At 45.9% G+C, this 20,015-nt stretch overlaps 1 protein-coding gene across 3 annotated transcripts in view; it reads left to right on the top strand.

Moving 5' to 3' along the window:
* EXOC6B (exocyst complex component 6B) overlaps positions 1-20,015 on the top strand; it is a 354,725-nt gene that overhangs the window by 62,148 nt on the left and 272,562 nt on the right. For all 3 annotated transcript variants that reach the window (XM_030565624.1, XM_030565623.1, XM_030565622.1), the window contains exon 2: positions 11,009-11,174. In XM_030565624.1, coding sequence (XP_030421484.1) covers positions 11,009-11,174 — 166 coding nt within the window. The remainder of the gene's footprint in view (positions 1-11,008; positions 11,175-20,015) is intronic.

Here is a 20,015-nt window from a genome sequence, read left to right as displayed (position 1 = left end):
TTGTTTTGCTCTTATAAATAAGCAACTGAATGGTGCTTCAGAGCACTTAATAAATATTAACAGAAGGCCCAATCCTACACCTCTGAAGCCAATGGGAGTGTTGATGTTGACTTTAGTGGAAAGAGAATTGGGCCCTACGTAGCTCACGTATTAGGCTGTTTGCTTTAAAAAAAAAATCTGTGCATATTTGCACTCCTAGGTCTTAGCCTCTTAGTGTGACACCTGTGGAACTCAACTAGTCTTTGGCCCTTGAGGGCAGAGGTAGCAGGGAAGAATGCTATTCAGACTCTCTACTGGCTTTTATGCATGTCAGCACCACTGAGTATAAAAGTACACCCTCACCAAGGATGTTGCTGTCTTTATCTCCCACAAGCTCCAAGAGACCTTGGCAGCAGAGGTAGCTATAGCTAGCGGGAAGATGAGCTTCACCTGTGGTGCTGCATTCCAGGATCCTGAGCTATAGTGCTGGGATTCATTTGGAGGAAGAATTTAGTGGTCTCTGAAGCTCTTTGCATTCTGGATACCAGGCTTGCATAGCTAAAGGATGGAGCTATGGATAGAAACCTCCATTCTGGTTGATTCCCTCCCCACAAAAAAAATGGTAGGAGCTTAAAAAGCTAGTCTGCAAGAGTGCAGGACTAGCTCAGTACCAGATATGGATATCCTTTGACTCAGGTGAAATGGTAGTTGGGGCAGTTGACATGGGGGCATCCATGCATCAAGCTGCTTGGCTGCAGGCATGCAGATTCTACCAGGAGGTTCACAGGAAGGCATAAGACCTGCTTCATGCCAGAGAGGATGTGTCTGGGGAGCAGGTAGTCTTCTTTGCAGCAAGCAAAGGAGATGAGAGGCTGCACTTCATTTCCTGGGGCTGCATCTTGCTCCTTGGGGTCCTTCTTCAAGAGAGAAAGAGGAAAAATTCCTGCCTGGGTGTCTGCTTTCACATCAGTGACTGGCAGGAAAGGAGAATCACAGATGCTGAAGTGTGCCCTCTAGGCTCAGCTCCACACATGGTTTCTGTGGTCTGCATCAGAGAGAGAGAGACCACATTTTCTTCCAAAACAAATCTAAATGAGACTTAGGACAATTTCCCTGATTTGAAAATCTTTATTTTGGATTTTGTAAGAGAATTGTCAATGGTTCAGTAGAGAGGGCATGAAAAACCGGTCGAGAAAAACTGCTAGTTGACTATTCACAACAAATAAAGAGCCTTGAGGTACTATACAGAGTCTCAGAAATCTCCAAACAAAAATCCATGAAGCAGATCAAGCAGCTAGTTGAATTATTTTCCAGCATCTAGAAATACCAGAATAAATATGCACTTAATTCATTTAGGTGCCCAAGTAGAATCCAGAATCTCTAACTTATGTTCTTGGCTCTGGTACTGACCCACTCCCTGCCTCAAATGAGTGTTGTGAAAAATTGCTTTGAGATAATTTGCTGTGGATCACTATTCGTTGTATGTTTTATCATGATGAGTGCAGGGGACCTCTCGAGGTCCCTCCTGTTCTATGATTACACAGTGGCCAGAGCTTGGGCAGGTCCCCTTGTGAAAAATGAAATAAAAACAAAGATAGGAGGATTGGGACCCGATTAAATACAAAATAGTGAGAAAATAAAACAATGACAAAATGCCAGGAAATTTGATCCTCTGTCCTTAATTCATTGTTGTGTGAAGTAATTCCATAGGTCTTGCCACAGTGTGATATGTTTAGGAATGCAGGGCTTAACGTTAGTAAGCAGGGCTTTGGAGCGGAGCCTGGAGCTGGAGCGTGGAGCAACTCTGGAGCAGTGGAGCTTCAGGTTTTTGCCTGGAGCTGGAGTGGAGCCGGAGCACAGTCCAAAGCCCTGTTAGTAAAGAGTACATTTGCATTGTCTCTGTAGAATCTGCACTTGTGGCAAATGTGAGTGGCAACCGGTTTGAGATGGCTTATGTCCATGATCTGTCAACAAAGAGGCTTCTGACTTTCTTTTTTTATAAGACTAAGCTGAGCCACATGAACCAAGATAAGTGTCTAAATTTAAACTTGCACGAATTTTACTAAATTAGTTTAAAAACACATGTCTAGTTAACCCAAGGACAGTTTGTCTGTGGACAAGGCCTTGGTAAATTCTTGACACGGAGGGAGGGATAGCTCAGTGGTTTGAGCATTGACCTACTAAGTCCAGGGTTGTGAGTTCAGTTCTTGAGGGGGCCACTTAGAGATCTGGGGCAAAAATCAGTACTTGGTTCTGTTAGTGGATTCCGGGGTCTGGACTCAATGACCGTTCGAGGTGTCTTCCAGTTCTAGGAGATAGGTATACTCCAATTATTGTTTTTATTATTATTTTAACTGACAGCAGTGAGATTAATTGCAGTATCCTGTTACGTGTCTGCATGCTAACGAGATCCAAAACTGATCAAAGTGTACTGCTTTGGCAGTGTGACTCTGAGAAGCTATAGTTGTTGCTGCACTAGCCTTCCTGCTTGCTTTAACGGTGAGGGAGCTAGCCTAGACAGGGACAGTGAACACTAGTATTTTAGGCTCTGTGCTGTCTAACCCTGTTCGGAACAGGGAACCACAATTGGGTGGTTAAGGGCTAATCTACACGAGATATTCTGGAGTAATGTAGGATGGGAATTTAAAGTGGAATCGCTGTTTCAGAACAACTTCATGTGTGGATACTTATTCCAGAATCTACTTCTAAAATCCGTTAAGCTAATTAGGGAAAATAGTACTTTTATTCTGGAATAAAAGATTTCACACCTCAAGTTATTCCAGAATAATTTGTACAGTCAAGCTCTGATTTGCTGCCAGCACCCACTGGTAGAGCTTGACCCAGTGGTAGTAAAGGGAAGGAATTTTAGAAATTTTTTTAGTATAGATAGGTCCGAAGGGGTCAAGTAAATATTGAGATCCTGTCTTTTTATGGTAATTAGCAGGCCCATAGCACTTTTGTTAGAGTAGGGATATTAATGGTAGTTTCTTGGTCAAATCCCTGCTCGTATAATTGTTCAGACTCGCTAAATTTTTCCCTACAATTTCTTAATTTTCTGTCTTAAACTTATGTAGTAATTTTATTAAGCAGCTGCTGTATTCACTCCAGAAGTGGCCCCACTTCTGTGCGGGGGAAGTGATCTGTATGTATCCCTTTCTTACTTAATAGGGTGTTGAGACATAATTCATGGCTGTAAGGTGCTTTGAGATTCTTAAACGAAGAGTGCTACTGAAGTTTAGCATATTAATAAAGATCTATAACAAATTAGTAAAATCAGTGTTTTTCTGAAAAAAAAAACACGCATTCACACCTCATACTGTTATCTTCTTTACAGTCTTCTCCTTGCCCCAAGGCTATTATCACTAAGATATGCCTTAGTGTTTGAGATGTTCCCGGTCCTGGTGTGGTATTAAAGGTCTGTCGCATCTTACGTGCATTTAACATGCGCGATTTCAGCATTACGGGTCGGCAAAAACACACAAGAAAAAAAGACAAATAATTTTAATACTGTACCTGTAGTGCGGGCGATTCCGCCCACCATTCAATTCAATGTAATTTTGACTATTTGCGGTTTTCGCTTTACGCGCTAACTGTGGAACGGAACCCCCACGTAAATGACTCGCCTGTACAGTATTTACCTGTGAACTATGTGTAACACCTAGACAAGTGTGGGAAGGGTCATAGCTTGCCTGAATTTTGCATTATCTGTGTCCTGTTGTTTCTTAAATGACGCCTTTGGAACGTTAAAGGCCCTGTATCTACTTCCTATTTCCCTAAATTTCCTATTCCAGCAAAGCCATGCAGGAACCATCATCTATGACAGAGTTAGCAGTCACAGCATATCTTGCTGTAAGTGGTGAAGGCAGGCGCTAAGGAAATCCATGTTTCATGAAAGGTGTTAATCGGTGCCACCTAATGTTGTGCTGGTTAGATTCAAAGATCAGCATCCTAGCTACACAAGCAAACTGATTGTGGGGATTGGGGTTACAATGGGATAGCTTCTTGACTTCCTTATAATATGGTTAGGACTTGCTTGTAAGGGCAGAGTCTAACCATATTTTAACTGCTGCTCAGTCATGTTAGAGTCTGCAAAGAGCAGGATTTATTTTCAGGAACTGCTTTCTAGTATAGAATCTAATGACAACATAAACCACTTCCCCTAGTAGTTTGCTAATGTTTACAGTTGTTAAAGGGATTCTGTCAATGTATGTTGAAAATACAAGTTTTGAGTTTATACAAATAAAGGAACCACTTTCTAGACTAATACAAAATTTGTCATGCTTACAAACATTTTTTTAATTAAAAGTATGCAAGAGTGGTGTGGCTTTAATGTTTCCTGGCAGTGTTTGTAACCCAAATGTCAGAACACTCTGCTGGTTCAGGAAAGCCTGAAAGTGGATTGACTGACTGATCATCACTGCAAAAACTTAGTGAAGTGCACAAATAAAAGTAGCATACAAGATGAAAAGGAAATTCCATACTTAAGATTTTTCAGTTGAAAAAATGTCAGGTATTAGTAACACAAGTAAGAGAACTAGGTTTTGTTTTGGCCCCCCCCCTTTTTTTTTTTTAAGTGTGATCTGCTGGTGTCCCTTTGCTACACAGACGTTTTGCAAACCGCAAGAATATGAACAGAGGAACTCAATGATTTTGGTGTTTCACATTGTGTACTAAACAGATCTGAGCCTGTCAAACTTTGTTTGACCCCTTCCATGGGCATATTGCATTAATCTTTTTTTTAATATTATGCAGTAATTAATTTTTTTCATCTCATTTTTAGCTTTCAGAATAAACAAAATGCTAGTGCTTTTATGTAGCCGAATGAGAAGAAATGTTTCAGAGGCCTTAAAACCACTACAGAAGATTAAGAAGGAAAGAAAAAAATTGAAGTCCGGAACCAGACCCAAGAACTTTTTCCACATATTAATTGAAAACAAAAAGCAAGACACTTCTATTCATTGTCCCCAGAATGTCCTTGCACTGTTCCAGATCCTTTTTTTTTTTTCATTTTGTCCCCAGAGATTCCTTGGGGGAGATTTCCTGCCTCTCTCCCCATTCCTCCTCCTTCTGTAATTTGTTCAATTTATTTTTTTTCTGTTGGAGATCCAATCCTGCAGTCATAAAACAGGCAAAACTCCCATTTGGAGTAAAGGTTGCAGGGTCAGGCTCCTAATCTATCGTTATTTGAAACGGATTAGAGTGCTGGTAACCACGTTCATTGATCCCACTCTTTTCAGGATGCAGAACAAACCTATAGACGTTCCTACTCAGGCTGAATGCTGGCTTGGGAAGTGTTTCTTGTAGTGTTGCATTAGTATTCTGCTGTGCTTGAATAAGTCGTCTTTGAACTTACATAGAACTTTCCATCTGGGGATCTCAAAGACCTTTGCAAATATTAATGAATGAACTCTCAAAGCCCCCCTGTGAGATAGGGATAATGCTTCCCAATTTTACACACAGCTTTTCTATGCCCTTTCCCTCAGTGACTAGCTCGGCCATGCGGGAAGCTTGTGGCAGAGCTTGGAACAGAACCCTTGACTCCTATTTTCCAGGCTTGTCTTGTGCGGTAGCCACAAAACCATTTCACCTCTTCCCCCTCCCCTCACAGCCACCCAGCCTGTGCCTGAATGCATTTTAATGAATTACTAAGACGTATGGCAAGGAGTGGTCAAAATGAATCCCAAGGGCCGCATGCAGGTCATAGCCATCCAGGGTTTAGAATGAGGATGTAGCTTAGAGACAACAAGGCGCAGTGGATCAGGATGGAGCAGTGCAGTGTAGGCCTGTCATAAAGATCCTCACTGCCATGTTAAAGATACAGGTGGCTTCATAGTGCTCCAATTCATGCCACTTGGATGGGGCTTTGAGGGCCCTGATGATTGACAGTATGGGCCTCTGATGCATGAAGTTTGGCTGCGTTGCTGTATGGGATAAACTTTGTTAAAAACAAGACTGTCAGACAGAAACTGCTATGCCTCTAGTACATCATTTGCCTTTTATAACTTTCCTGGAATGCTTTTTCCAGTTGACCTTTGCAAAACCAAAGCTTGTTTTAATGAACATGGGCATTATGAAACACAGTGACACAATCCAAGGTCATCTTGAGTCTTGAATTTTTTATTTTTAAGTTGCTTTTTTTTATGTGCTCAGTAAACAAAAACTCCAATGGGCAGACAAAAGAAGGAACACTTTTACAGAACTTCTGTCGGAACATTTCCAAGGGCTTTACAAGGTTTCAGCCTGGATGCAAATGGGATAGAGTCCCAGAGAGGATTAGAAGTGAGGGCAACAGGAATAATTGGATAAAATGGATGTAGACTAGGTGATGAATGCCTACAGGCATAAGTAGGCAAGTAAGAGAGTAAGTCAGAGTATGCAGGAGTAATGCAAATAATATGGGGAGAAAGGTGATCGAACAGCAGAGTGTAGTGTGGCCTGTTAGTTTGACATCTGTAGTATGTAAGGTCTTGGAAAAAATTTTGAAGGAGAAAGTAGTTAAGGACGTTGAGGTCAATAGTAATTGGGACAAAATATGACATGGTTTTACTAAAGGTAGATTGTGCCAAACCAACCTGATCTCCTTCTTTGAGAAGATAACAGATTTTTTAGACAAAGGAAATGCAGTGTATCTAATTTACATCGATTTCAGTAAGGCATTTGATATGGTTCCACATGGGGAATTATTAGTTAAATTGGAAAAGATGGGGATCAATATGAAAATTGAAAGGTAGATAAGGAACTGGTTAAAGCGGAGACGACAACGGGTCATACTGAAAGGTGAACTGCCAGGCTGGAAGGAGGTTACTAGTGGAGTTCCTCAGGGATCGGTTTTGGGACCAATCTTATTTAGTCTTTTTATTACTGACCTTGGCACAAAAAGTGGGAATGTGCTAATAAAATTTGCGGATGACACACAGCTGGGAGGTATTGCTAACACAGAGAAGGACTGGGATATCATACAGGAAGATCTGGATGACCTTGTAAACTGGAGTAATATAACAGGATGAAATTTAATAGTAAAAAGTGCAAGGTCATGCATTTAGGGATTAATAAAAAGAATTTTGGTTATAAATTGGGGACACATCAGCTGGATCTAACAGAGGAGGAGAAGGACCTCGGAGTATTGGTTGATCACAGGATGGCTATGAGCCGCCAATGTGATATGTCTGTTAAAAAAGCTAATGCAGTTTTGCGATGCATCAGGTGAGGTATTTGCAGTAAAGATAAGGAGTTGTTAGTACTGTTATACAAGACACTGGTGAGACCTCATCTGGTATACTGTGTGCAGTTCTGGTCTCCCATGTTTAAGAAGGATGAATTCAAACTGGAACAAGCACAGAGAAGGGCTACTAGGATGGTCCAAGGAATGGAAAACCTGTCTTATGAAAGGAGACTGAAAGAGCTTGGCTTGTTTAGCCTACCCAAAAGAAGATTGAGGGGGGATATGATTGCTCTTTATAAATATATCAGAGGGATTAATATTGGGGAAGAAGAAGAATTATTTAAGTTTAGTACCAATGTGGACACAAGAACAAATGGATATAAACTGGACACTAGGAAGTTTAGACTTGAAATTAGACGAAGATTTCTTACCATCAGAGGAGTGAAGTTCTGGAACAGCCTTTCAAGGGAGCAGTGGGGGCAAAAGACATATCTGGCATCAAGATTAAGCTTGATAAGTTTATGGGGGGGGTGGTATGATGAGAGAGCCTAATTTTGGCAATTAATTCATCTTTGATTATTAGCAGGTAAATATGCCCCATGGTCTGTGATGGGATATTAGATGGGGTAGGATCTGAGTTACTGCAGAGAATTCTTTCCTGGGTGCTGGCTGGTGAGTCTTGCCCGCATGCTCAGGGTTTAGCTGATGGCCATATTTGGGGTCGGGAAGGAATTTTCCTTCAGGGAAGATTGGCAGAGGCCCTGGAGGTTTTTCACCTTCCTCTGCAGCATAGGGCATGGGTCACTTGCTGGAGGATTCTCTGCACCGTGAGATCTTAAACCACGATTTGAGGACATCAATAACTCAGACGTAGGTTAGGGGGTTGTTATTGAAGTGGATGGGTGAGATTCTGTGGCCTGCATTGTGCAGGAGGTCAGACTAGATGACCATAATGGTCCCTTCTGACCTTAAATCTATGAATTGGTTAAAATGGATGTAGACTAGGTAATGGATGCCTACAGGCATAAGTAGGCAAGTAAGAGAGTAAGTCAGAGTATGCAGGAGTAATGCAAATAGTAGGAGGAGAAAGGTGATCGAACAGCAGAGTGTAGTGTGGCCAAAATACCTATTAATTTGCACTGTTGTAGCTGTGTTGGTCCCAGGGTATTAGAGAGACAGGGTGAATGAGGTAACATCTTTTACTGGACCAACTTCTGTTGGTGAGAGAGACAAGATTTCAGGCTCCACAGAGCTCTTCTACAAGTCTCTCTCACCAACAGAAATTAGTCCAATGAAAGATCTTACCTCCCCTATCTTGTCTTTCATAATTTGCAGTAATTTTAAATGGCAAGAATGAGTTAATGGGAGTATTTAATTGAGAAGAGCAGCTGAGTGTTGGAACTGGCATTGAGTCAGAATTGGTGGTCACTAGGCAAATATGACAGCAGTGAGTTTAGAGGATATGAAGTTAAGACTTTGGTGTGTTTCTAAAAGGTATGCTCTAGTTATGGGCTTGATGCATTAATTACTGGGTGAGGTTCTATAGCCTGCATAAGCAGGAGGTCAGACTAGATGATCATAACGGTTCTTTGTTATTAAAACCTAGAAACGGCTGTAGATACTCAAGATGATATGATGGCGATAGGTTAGTGACTCATCAATTAAAATGGGGCAGATGTATTGTCAGAAGGAAATAAAATGGCCCTCATTGGTTTAAAAGGCTGTCACCAGAAAAAGAAGCTTTTCCCTTTATCCATGAAGTCTTGATTTTTAAGATCCTAAATAAGATTTGAGCCCCAGTCCTGCAGTGAGCCAGTATGGGTCCCTTCACCCATATGGAGTCGTGTTGAAATCAGTGGGTCACCATGCAGGCACGATAGTCTGCCTACAATGAGTTCATTTGTAGGGCCAGGACTTTGGGCTACAAATGTGTATGGTGTCAGTCTGGTGGGAATTTTGAGATGCTACAGAGAAAGGTTTGGATGTGGTCTGCGTGTTTGGGTGTTGGAGATCCAAGTGTTGTTGAAGAAGATGTCTGTCTTATGGGCCATAGTGGCAAGTGAGCATGGTGGTGATGTAGACAGTGATCGATAAAGGGGAGAGTTTGGAAGGGAAGACAAGGGATTTGGCTTTAGCTGTGTTAAGTTTAAGTTGATTGATATCTAGGACTCCTAGGATTTGTTACTTCCTGTCACTGACTCATTCTTTGGCTTGAATAAGTCACTGGATGTCTGTATCTGTTTTGCCATCTGTAAAATTAGGGAGATGTGAGGCTTGCTTAATTTTCATATATTATATCGAGACTCTTGGATAATAGGTGTTATATAAATGCAAAACAGTATTTTTCCCTTGATGGGACTGTATTATGTCAGGTTGGAACTTTTTCAATTAGTGTTTCCATTTTCTTTTAAATTTATAGTGACAGCCACCAAGGAGTTATATAGCTGAATAATACATATGCTATTATATTTTCATTTTTGGATTTTGTAGCTAAGATGCAGGTAATTAGAAAGGATGTGCAGTGTTGATTTAGGATATACATAAGGAGCATTGCAAATAAATAGACCATCACTAGATGGCAGTCTTCCTCTAAGTTCTTAATCGTCGTTTCTTGGCAAAACTCTCTACCTGATTACAGTGCAATAAAAACTGCCATAATCAATACTGTGGCAACATCCTAGCTTTCGTGAATGTCAGGTCGCTGTCTCTTCAGATGCTTGTTCCAAAGGCAGAAACTGGATAGCACTGAAGAAGGCTGTGTTGTGAACTTCAAAGAATTGCATGCCTTTTTACTCTGCTTTTTGTCAATGACCATGAAATGTGCGTAGAATTGGATTTATTTAAAAGTTTTCTTTTGCAATCAATGCAAAATAAGTAAAGACCCTAAATATGTAGGGTTTCTGCCCTATTATGACTCTTCTGAGAATGGGAGACTGAAAGTGCATAACTCAAGTTGTAAGAATATATCATAAGGATAATTAATCAACATTTCCCCCCTCAGTGCTTAGTCCCATTTTGATTTTTACTGTAGACACAGAGGGATGCTATCTTGGGTTCAGAAAGTGAAATTTTCAAGTGATTTAGGAGCACAAATGCCACTGAAAGCCAGACCTGTTCCTAAATCACTTAGGTACTTTTCTCCCCCAGCATTACTTAAAATGTTTACTAGGAGCCATCTAGTTGACCACCTCCTCTAAAGGGTTACTTGATACATCTGTTGAGCGGTTTTTTTGTATTTCTTTAGTTTCTTTTCACCCCCACCCTTTCAAATCAGTGGACAGCAGTAGTGAATTAAGGTAGTCGGTTTCTGAAACTACATAACAGCACTTTTTAACACACTTGCTGTAAACTTTGGGGTTTGCAGGAGAATCAGTGAGTCAGTCAAGAAGGCTAAATTCAGAATTAGATGTCTTAAAATTCACAGTCTTCAGAATATCCTGTGGATTGTAAGCCTGTATTTAAAACCTTTCTGCTCATGCTAGAAAATTAATGTGCTTATGATCAGAAAAAAAGTATCTTTCATACTTTACATTACTCTTTTATCTTTCTGGAATAACAACTGCTTATTTTGCTGCCAAGACCCAGTTTGCTAGGCTTACAGAGGCAATGTATCTGCCGATGGATGAGTTGTAATCTAGTCTGCCCCACAGAATTGTCGGTGATGATCCTGTTACAGTGTTTTCTGTCTCTGATGTACGGAGCAAAAAGAACATTGTTTGCATTGTTTACATGCCCCACCCTCCCCATCCCACCACTTGGTCCAGAGGCTATTGGTAATGGTTTAACGACTAGCATTTTGTGAATTTATTCTAAGTAATTATATAAACAGGTGACACACTTATAACCTCTGTGGAAACTCTTTCTTAGGTCTGTCTATGATGGGGAAGAGCATGGTCGTTTCATGGAAAAGCTGGAAGCCCGAATTCGAAACCACGACCGAGAGATTGAGAAAATGTGCAACTTCCATTACCAGGGCTTTGTAGATTCTATCACGGAGCTCCTGAAAGTTAGGGGAGAAGCCCAGAAGCTTAAGGTAAGACAGAAATTTAGCAAAGACATAACTTTGTTATCAAAGGGTAATATTGTGGCACAGTGAAATATTTTCGTTTCTGATTTAGGGCTTGTCTTCACTCCACTGTTAGCTTGAGGTGTAGCTTGAGTTTTGCTCCTAACATGACTCCTGTCCCCCACAGAAATCTGTCTTGAGTTAAGGGGTGATTTTAACTTTGAGCTAAGTGGTCCATCAGGAGGGATGGGTTGAAGCTTCAAGCTGGTGATGCAGTAGCTCATGTTACAGCTGATCAGCTGCTAATCCATTCACTCTGTGTGGTTCGAGTGTTTTGCAGTGTGATCGCTCTGGGTTAGGTCTACATTGAAGTTGGAAGTGTGTTTGCAGCACATGTAGACATACGTGAGCTAGCTTTGATACTAGTAGTGGTGAGTCTGCAACAGCATGGACTTCAGTGAAGTCTTGTCCCTTGAGTATATAACCTGGGTCACATGGGTTATATGTATACACTGTCTGCTGCTGTGGCTTCATTGCTATTGATACCCTAGCTGGCTAGATTAAAGCTAGCTCGGTTATGCCTTCATGTTTTGCAATCGCTCCCTGCCCCCTCAGTACAGTGTAGCCATACCCTGTAACTCTGCTCTCATTTGAGCTAGGCTGTGAGTTGAAGTTTGACAATGATACTAAATTATTCTGGCTAGTAGAAACATAGAGGATTGTGAGAAACGTCAGAAGGACCAAGGCCTTGTCTAAACTAGAAAAGCTTTCCTGGTCATTTACACCACTATAGCTATACTAGCAAATGTTTCTAGTATAGACACACCTTATACCAGCAAAAGACTGCACTTTTGCCAGTATAGCTTATACCAGTTCCCTGAGTGAAATAAGCTTTAAGTGCATATCAGCAGTGGCAAGCAACCTAGAGATGAGCTCTGAGGGAAAAGGGAGAATCCAGATGATGACAGTCTGTTCTAGATATAAGGGGCAGGTGGAGTGATAGGTGACCTCGGAACTGTCTCTCAGACACTGTATCGTAAACAGGGCCAGCTCCAGGTACCTGCTCAGGAAGCAGGTGCTTGGGACAGCCAAGGGGAAGGGGCGGCACTTCAGGCTCTTCGGTGGCAATTCGGTGGCGGGTCCCTTGGTCCCTCTCGGAGGGAAGGACCTGCCACTGAATTGCCCCCAAAGAAGAAAGCGGCGCGGTGGAGCTGCCGCCGATCGCGATCATGGCTTCTTCTTTTGCTTCTTTTCCGCTTGGGGAGGCAAAAACCCTGGAGCTGGCCCTGGTCCTAAAATGTGAGGAATGAACAAATTTGTCAGTTCTAAAAAATGTAACATCAGAACAAACCCTCCCTCTTCTGAGTTTCCGGAATTGGGGAAGCTGCCTCATTTTCTTGTGGTATTTTCTTGAGAGTGGTTTGGGGCATGATTGATGTGGAGGTGTGTATTCTTGAGGCCTAGTTTCATTACAGGTTTCAACAGCAAGGAGTCACCGATAGTTTAACAGAAACCATCCAGGGACAGTGAATAGGCTAGCTCTTTAGTGACAATGACGCCCCCCACCCCCAAAGACACCGTGATTATCTCCGGAGTGTAACACAGCTAGCCTTTCCCACTTGGAAGGACGGGGCAGCCTGAGGTGGGACCTTTGGGTAGTTGTATGGAAGTCTAAGTGCAGAAGATGCGGCAGGGGAGAATACTAAAAATTTCCCAGAAAAATTCTTTGGAGAGTAAAGAAAAGTTTCATCTTCTAATATGCTGAGGTTTTAAAAGTAACATAACATTGCTTTATCGCAGTGCATGTGTAAGGCATATCCTACCAGGACTTTGGATTTTACTCATACAGGCCCACCATCCTGCAGTTATGCATGCAGGGAAACTCCAGGTCTCGCCTGGAGGCCCATTGACAGGCAACACCGATTGCAGGATTAAGGTCAAAGAACATATGAAAGGAATAGCTTACTCTTATACCATTGTTTCTAGCCAAGAATACAACATTCTTTGAAAAGATTTGTTGTGGTTTCTGAATCTACAAATCACTTCTTTATTGGTGGCAAACTATGAAGTCCATTCATGTACCCTTAGGGATCCCTCAATTTCCATAGCCATCTGATTTATAAAATGGCCCAAGAGAAGAATATGCAGAAATCTGTTTGTGAAAAGTAGTGGAATCCTTCTCATGAGGGTTTCCCTGGAGACCCATCCATGGATCCAGTGGAGAGTGTTCATTATGTTCCAACTATTCATTCTCTACAGTATTTGTTTTTGTTTTTTTCCTCAATAGTTTTAGCTTGACATAGTTCCATAGCATATGCATTAAATCTACATCTTCAGTATTTCACCTACAGCATTTTTCATTTATATATGCTTTTCTTTAAGTTTCTGGAGTCCTGTGTAATCTTATATTTACAGTATTTCCTTTCAGGCACTCTAAATAGCAGGGCTTAACCCCATCCCCCTGCACGCCACTGAAGCGCAAACACCGCTGGGGTGAAACATGGCACAACACTAACTGTTTACAATACAAAGTGAAGAAGAATGCTGTGTCCATTTTAGGTGTCAGAATTCAAATTGAAATTTGCATCAGAACATCAGGGTTAAGTCCTCTAACTTTTTCAGGGAATACTGTGTGCTTATTAAGGCTGACACATAGTCCGGAACTCCTTTTTTTTAAAACAACTCATCCAGAAGATATTTCCCAACAATGTAGCTCTCCACTGGGACAATGGTTCATTCTGGTCTCCCTACCTTAGCTGTGTAGGCTCTGCTGTACTAACAGTAGTAGCAACTTACATTTTGCCAGAAAAGTAACCCAGATGTAACTAAATAGTCACAGGAACAGATCTTCAAAAAGGCGTCACTTTTACCTGGACAAATTTTTAATCATAGCAACATTTAAACTTCTGCTTACTCTTTGATTGTAACTGTGCAGACGTAAGGTTACACAAATTCACTTTTTTACATTTAATCTCCTAGTTTTACTTTTTTTTTAAAGAACCTTTTACTTATTTGGCTTGTAAAATATTGCACCATGAATGTCCTTGGTACTATGCACTGCACTCTCTTCTCCTTCATATTCCTGCTCATAACTCCTTTCAGTTGCCCTTTCATTGCTCTTCTCCTGCCCTCCATCTGATTATCCCTATGTTATAATTAATTTAAACAAATGCTTGGTACCACATGTTCCATATAGAGAAGAATGAACTAAGTAAGCCCATCTCATGATCCTTCACTACCATATCCTCATCCTTCCCATGTCCCCACCTGCTGTTTGTTACCCCTTGCTGTGCTTGTCTGTCTTAGATTATAAAATCTCCAAATCTCTTTGTCTGAAAATCTCTGTGTGTGTCTATGGAACTCCTTTGTAAACAGTCATCTGTTCTTCTGTGTGTGTCTGTGGCGCTAAAAAACTGAAAATGTACAAGGCCGGAACATATTCCTGTTGGTTTTTGCTTTAGCTGGGATTGAGATGTAATTTTAACAGAAGACTTGTATAGACTTGGCATAATTTTTGGAGCAGGTATAAATTAGCCTACGTGAATTCTTTTTCCTAGTAGGATTTTTCAGGGTATAAGAAAATAAAATAATCTTCGGAGGAGATACCATGCTCCTGCTTGAAATATCTCAGTACATCATAAAGAAAATGAGCAGTTTTTGTGTAGGGCAGTCAGCCAGGAGGACTGAACCTCCTGCAGGAGGTGGGGGGAGCACTGCTATGTGACCACTCGGGTGAAGTTGTAAAAAGTTAAGAGGCGAATCCTTCTTGTGTGCAATGTGATAAATTTATGGTAACAAGCACAAGCAGTTAAAGTCTGGCAGTCATGGGGGCTGGACAGTTCAGGCAACTGGTATTGAGGTGGCTGTTTTAAAGCCTTTCACTGCTAGGTCATTAGTTTAAATCTGACTCAAGTTGGAAGTGGCCAGAAATCATTGCCATCTGTTGGCCAATCAGCGGCCACTGTGGAATGAGTTGCGTCTTGGTCCTCTTTATATCACAGATCCTCCACACAACATCATAACTGTCTTATTGGTGTTCTTGTGAGAGCTGTAAAGGATTGAATGGCTTATGGAGACTGAATGATCCTTCGACCTCTAGAATTAGAGTATTCCAGGTCACGTTTGAGGTACATTGTGGGGCAATATAGCGGAAGTTTTCACTGCCATACATGTTGTAGTGGATAAGCGGAGGACCTCATTTCTAGGGTGTCAGTCTGACATTTTTCACTAATACTAATTCATTCAGAAATCTTGGTTGCTGCTCTTTCCTCAGCATGGCTGCAGCAGCAGATCCTTGCTATGGCAGCTGCAGCAATTGGTCAAGACACCAGAGTTTGTAGTGAGTAATGGTTTGATATAAGGGAATCATGACAGGGTGAAGAGTTGAGTATAAGCCAGGGGTGGGCAAACTACAGCCCGAGGGCCACATCTGGCCCACAAGACGTTTTAATCTGGCTCTTGAGATCCCGCTGGGGAGCGGGGTCTGGGGCTTGCCCTGCTCCAGTGCTCCAGCTGGGGAGTAGGGTCGGGGGCTTTCCCCACTCCGCGTGGCTCCTAGAAGCAGTGGCATGTCCCCCCCCCCCGGCTCCTACATGTAGGGGAAGCCAAGGGGCTCCGCACACTGCACCCACCCCAAGCACCGCCTCCATAGCTCCCATTGGCCAGGAACCGTGGCCAATGGGAGCTGCAGGGGCGGCACCTGCAGACAGGGCAGTGTGCAGAGCCACCTGGCCGCACCCCCGTGTAGGAACCGGAGGAGGGATATGCCGTTGCTTCTGAGAGCTGCTTGAGGTAAGGGTCATCCAAAACATGCACCCCGACACCCTCCTGCACTGCAACACTGCCCCAGCTCTGATCCCCCTCCTGCCCTCAGTCCCAGCCCAGAGCACCCTCCTGCACCCCCAACCACTCATCCGCAGCTCCATCTCAGATCCCGCACCCCAGCCAGAGCCCTCACCCTCCTCACCCCAACCCTTTGCCCCAGCCTGAAGCCCCCTCCCGCATCCTGAACTCCTCATTCTTCTTCGAGTGATTGCTCATATCCATTCCAGGTAGGTGTATGTGCCGCGCGTGCACGTCTGCCGGAAACTTTTTACCCTAGCAACTCCAGTGGGCCGGCAGGTCGCCCTCTAGAGTGGCACCAGTATGGCACCAGATATATACCCCTGCCGGCCCGCCCGCTCCTCAGTTCCTTCTTTCCGCCGTGTCGGTTCCTGGAACTGTGGAGTGCGGCTTGCTGACCTCCACGTCCCTAGCTCTCCTGTTCGTCTTCGTCGTTTGATTCTAGATAGTTCTTCGTTAAGTAGTAGATAGCCTTTTAGTATAATAGTTATCGAACGTTGCCTGCGAGTGGGCCGTTGCCCTCCCCGGCACCCGGCACCGGGCCCATGCCTGGCTCGCCGGGTTTCAAGCAGTGCTCGGCGTGCAAGAAGCCGATGCCTACGAGCGATCCCCACGACGCGTGCCTTAAGTGCCTTGGGGAATCGCACATTAGCGACAAGTGCCGCATTTGCAAGGCTTTTAAGAGAGACCAAAGACTTCGCGCTCTCCTCATGGAAGCGGCCCTGTCTCCGGCACCGGCGGCGCAGTCAGCCAGTTCTGCTCCGGCACCGGACCGCACCGGCACCGGCAAGACTCCCTGGCACCGACCATCTCCGGCACCGGGAGCAGATCTACGTCCCTCGGCGTCTGCGACACCATCAAGGCAGGCCCGAGTGGACCGCCCGGCACCTACCTTAGCCGCGGCACCGCCTGCAGGACTGCTGTCGACTCCGGGCCCGGAAGGTCCGTCGAGTCCAGCTCCACCTAGCTCCCCCGTAAGATCAGGGGTCGAGCTAAGGGTCCCATCGACCCCGGAGACCTTCACCTCGGCTCGGGACTTAATTGCACTGACGGAGCCATCTCAGCCTCAGCCGGCACCCCCGGGACACCTAACTTCCAGGGGTAAGCCGATGCTTCGAGCGCTGTCTCCTGAGTCCCGGCACCGATCACCCCGGAGGCACAAACGCTCACGCTCGGGGCGCCGCTCGGAGTCCCGGCACCGGTCGCCCGGACGGTACCGGTCGTACTCGCGGCACCGATCACCATCCGCACGGTCCCGGTCGGGCTCATCTCACCACTGGCACCGAGACTCCAGGAGCCGTTCACCTCGGCGTTCGGCCCCACGGTCGACCTCCCGGCACCGAACCGGTGGCAGGTCCCGAACCCGGTCGACCTCCCGGCACCGCGCTGGTGGTAGGTCCCGGTCTCCGCTGCCGGCCCGGCACCGCGTTCATAGAAGGTCGCGGTCCCGCTCCCGGCACCAACATCGCTCCCGCTCGGGATCTCGGCACAGATCATCACGCCGTTCACGGTCCCAATCCCGGTACCGATGTGGGTCGCGGCACCAAGCCTCGGCACCGAGGGGAGCGTCAGTCACGGCGCATAGAGCTGCATACCAACCAAGCTCAGCGCCCCCCTGGCCTTCTAGGGAGCCGTCAGTCTCCTCCCACACTGACAGTGTCTATGCCATGGCACAGGACAGGCACGCGGCCCTGTTCCAAGACCCTCTGCCACAAGATCGAGGGCCTCCACAGTGGAGGTTTTGGACCCCATGGGCATACTCTCAGGCCCAGGGTTCGCAACACATTACCCCTGCCCTGTGGCGGAGCACAGACCACCGGAGGCGATGGCATCTAGACCCCCTCACTCCCCGGAAACAGACGGTACTCACCAGGACCCAGAGCTCCCTCCAGAAACGGAGGTGCAGCCCCTCACGGAACCCCCCGTGGACACTTTGTTGCCAGGGGTCTCCTCATCCTCATCTCCGGATGAGGCAGTGGCGGGCACCTCGTCCTCCAGCCCCCCCCACTGGATTTGAGGGCACACCAGGACCTCCTCCGCCGAGTGGCACAGAACCTGAACTTGCAGGCGGAGGAGGTGTCGGAAATTGAGGACCCGGTGGTGAGCCTCCTTTCATCCGATGTGCCCACCAGAGTGGCCCTGCCCTTCATAAAGACGATTCAGACTAATGCCACTAACATCTGGCAGTCACCGGCCTCCATCCCTCCGACGGCTCGAAAGTACATGGCCCCCTCAAAGGGCTATGAATACTTATATGTTCACCCGACCCCCTGCTCGTTGGTGGTCCAGTCAGTGAATGATAGGGAGCGCCACGGGCAAGAGGCCCCAGCGCCCAAGTCGAAGGAGGCGAGATGGATGGACCTCCTGGGCCGCAAGGTCTATTCGGCGGGGGCGCTGCAGCTCCGGGTCTCAAACCAAAAGGCCCTCCTCAGCCGCTACTCCTTCAATTCCTGGGTAGCGGCGGGGAAGTTTGTGGAGCTCTTGCCCCAGGATGCACGCCAGGAATTTTCCACCATCCTGGACGAGGGCAAGAAAGTAGCAAGAACATCGCTACAGGCCTCCCTTGATGCTGCCGACTTGGCCACTTGGACCCTAGCTTCGGGGCTCACGATGCGCCGGATTTCTTGGCTGCAGGTCTCTGGCCTTCCGCTGGAGCTTCAGCACACAATCCAGGACCTCCCCTTCGAAGGCCAGGGCCTGTTTTCGGATAAAACAGACCCTAGATTGAAAGATCTTAAAGATAACAGGGTCATAATAAGGTCGCTGGGCATGCATACGCCGGCGACACAACGCAGGCTGTTCAGGCAGCAAAACCAACAGCAGCAGCGGCGGCCATACGCTCAGTTCCGCCCATGGCAGGACCTTTCGAGGCGCCGAGGCAGGAACAACCGCCGCAGGCAGTCTGGTGGGCAAACGGGGCAGAACCAAGGCTCCACCAAGGCCCCTCCAGGACCTAAGCCTTCATTTTGAAGGTGCGCCGAAGGGCGCAGTACCAGTTTCCCCTCCGGATCCTTCCCCGCAGTTTTCCAACCGCCTTTCCTTTTTCCTCCCGGCGTGGACCCAAATAACGTCGGACCGTTGGGTCTTGCGTACGGTGCAGGCCGGTTATCGCCTGCAGTTTTCTTCGCCCCCACCCTCCCACCCACCATCCCCGTCCCTCTTCAGGGACCCCTCTCACGAGCAAGTCCTCCGTCAGGAGGTGCATGCGCTCCTTGCCAAGGGAGCCATAGAGGCGGTTCCGGAAAACGAGAAGGGCAAGGGGTTTTATTCCCATTACTTTCTAATCCCCAAATCCAAGGGCGGCCTCAGGCCCATTCTCGACCTGCAGGAACTCAACAAGTATATCGTGAAGTTGAAGTTCCGCATGGTATCCCTTGGAACCATCATCCCTTCCCTGGATCCCGGAGACTGGTACGCCGCCCTCGATATGCAGGACGCCTACTTTCACATTTCTATTGCCCCCCAACACAGGCGTTTCCTCCGCTTCGTGGCCGACTGCCAACATTACCAATTTGCGGTCCTTCCGTTTGGCCTCTCTACGGCCCCGAGAGTGTTTACAAAATGCATGGCAGTCATCGTCTCACACCTTCGACGTTGCCGCATCCACGTCTTCCCCTACTTGGATGACTGGCTGATCCGAGGCACGTTGGAGCTGCAGGTCCGCGACCATGTCGACAGGATCAGCACCTTCTTTGCGACCTTGGGCCTCGTAATCAATGTGGACAAGTCTACTCTACTCCCCACACAGCGGATAGAGTTTATCGGGGCCGTTCTAGATTCTACCCTGGCCAGGGCCTTGTTACCCTTGCCCAGGTTCCAGTCGTTGTCGGACATCATTCTACGTTTGCGAGCGGCCCCGCTGACCTCTCTACGAACATGCCTGGCCCTCCTAGGCCACATGGCAGCCTGCACGTTTGTAACAGCATATGCCCGACTCCGCATGAGACCTCTTCAATCATGGCTTATTGCGCAGTATCGGCCGGCCAGACAGTCGTTGGACATGGTCGTCACCGTCCTTCAGAGGGT

This window comes from Gopherus evgoodei, chromosome 5 (genome assembly GCF_007399415.2).
Source record: "Gopherus evgoodei ecotype Sinaloan lineage chromosome 5, rGopEvg1_v1.p, whole genome shotgun sequence".
Lineage (NCBI taxonomy): Eukaryota > Metazoa > Chordata > Testudines > Testudinidae > Gopherus > Gopherus evgoodei.
This window is presented reverse-complemented; position numbering and strand designations above follow the sequence as displayed.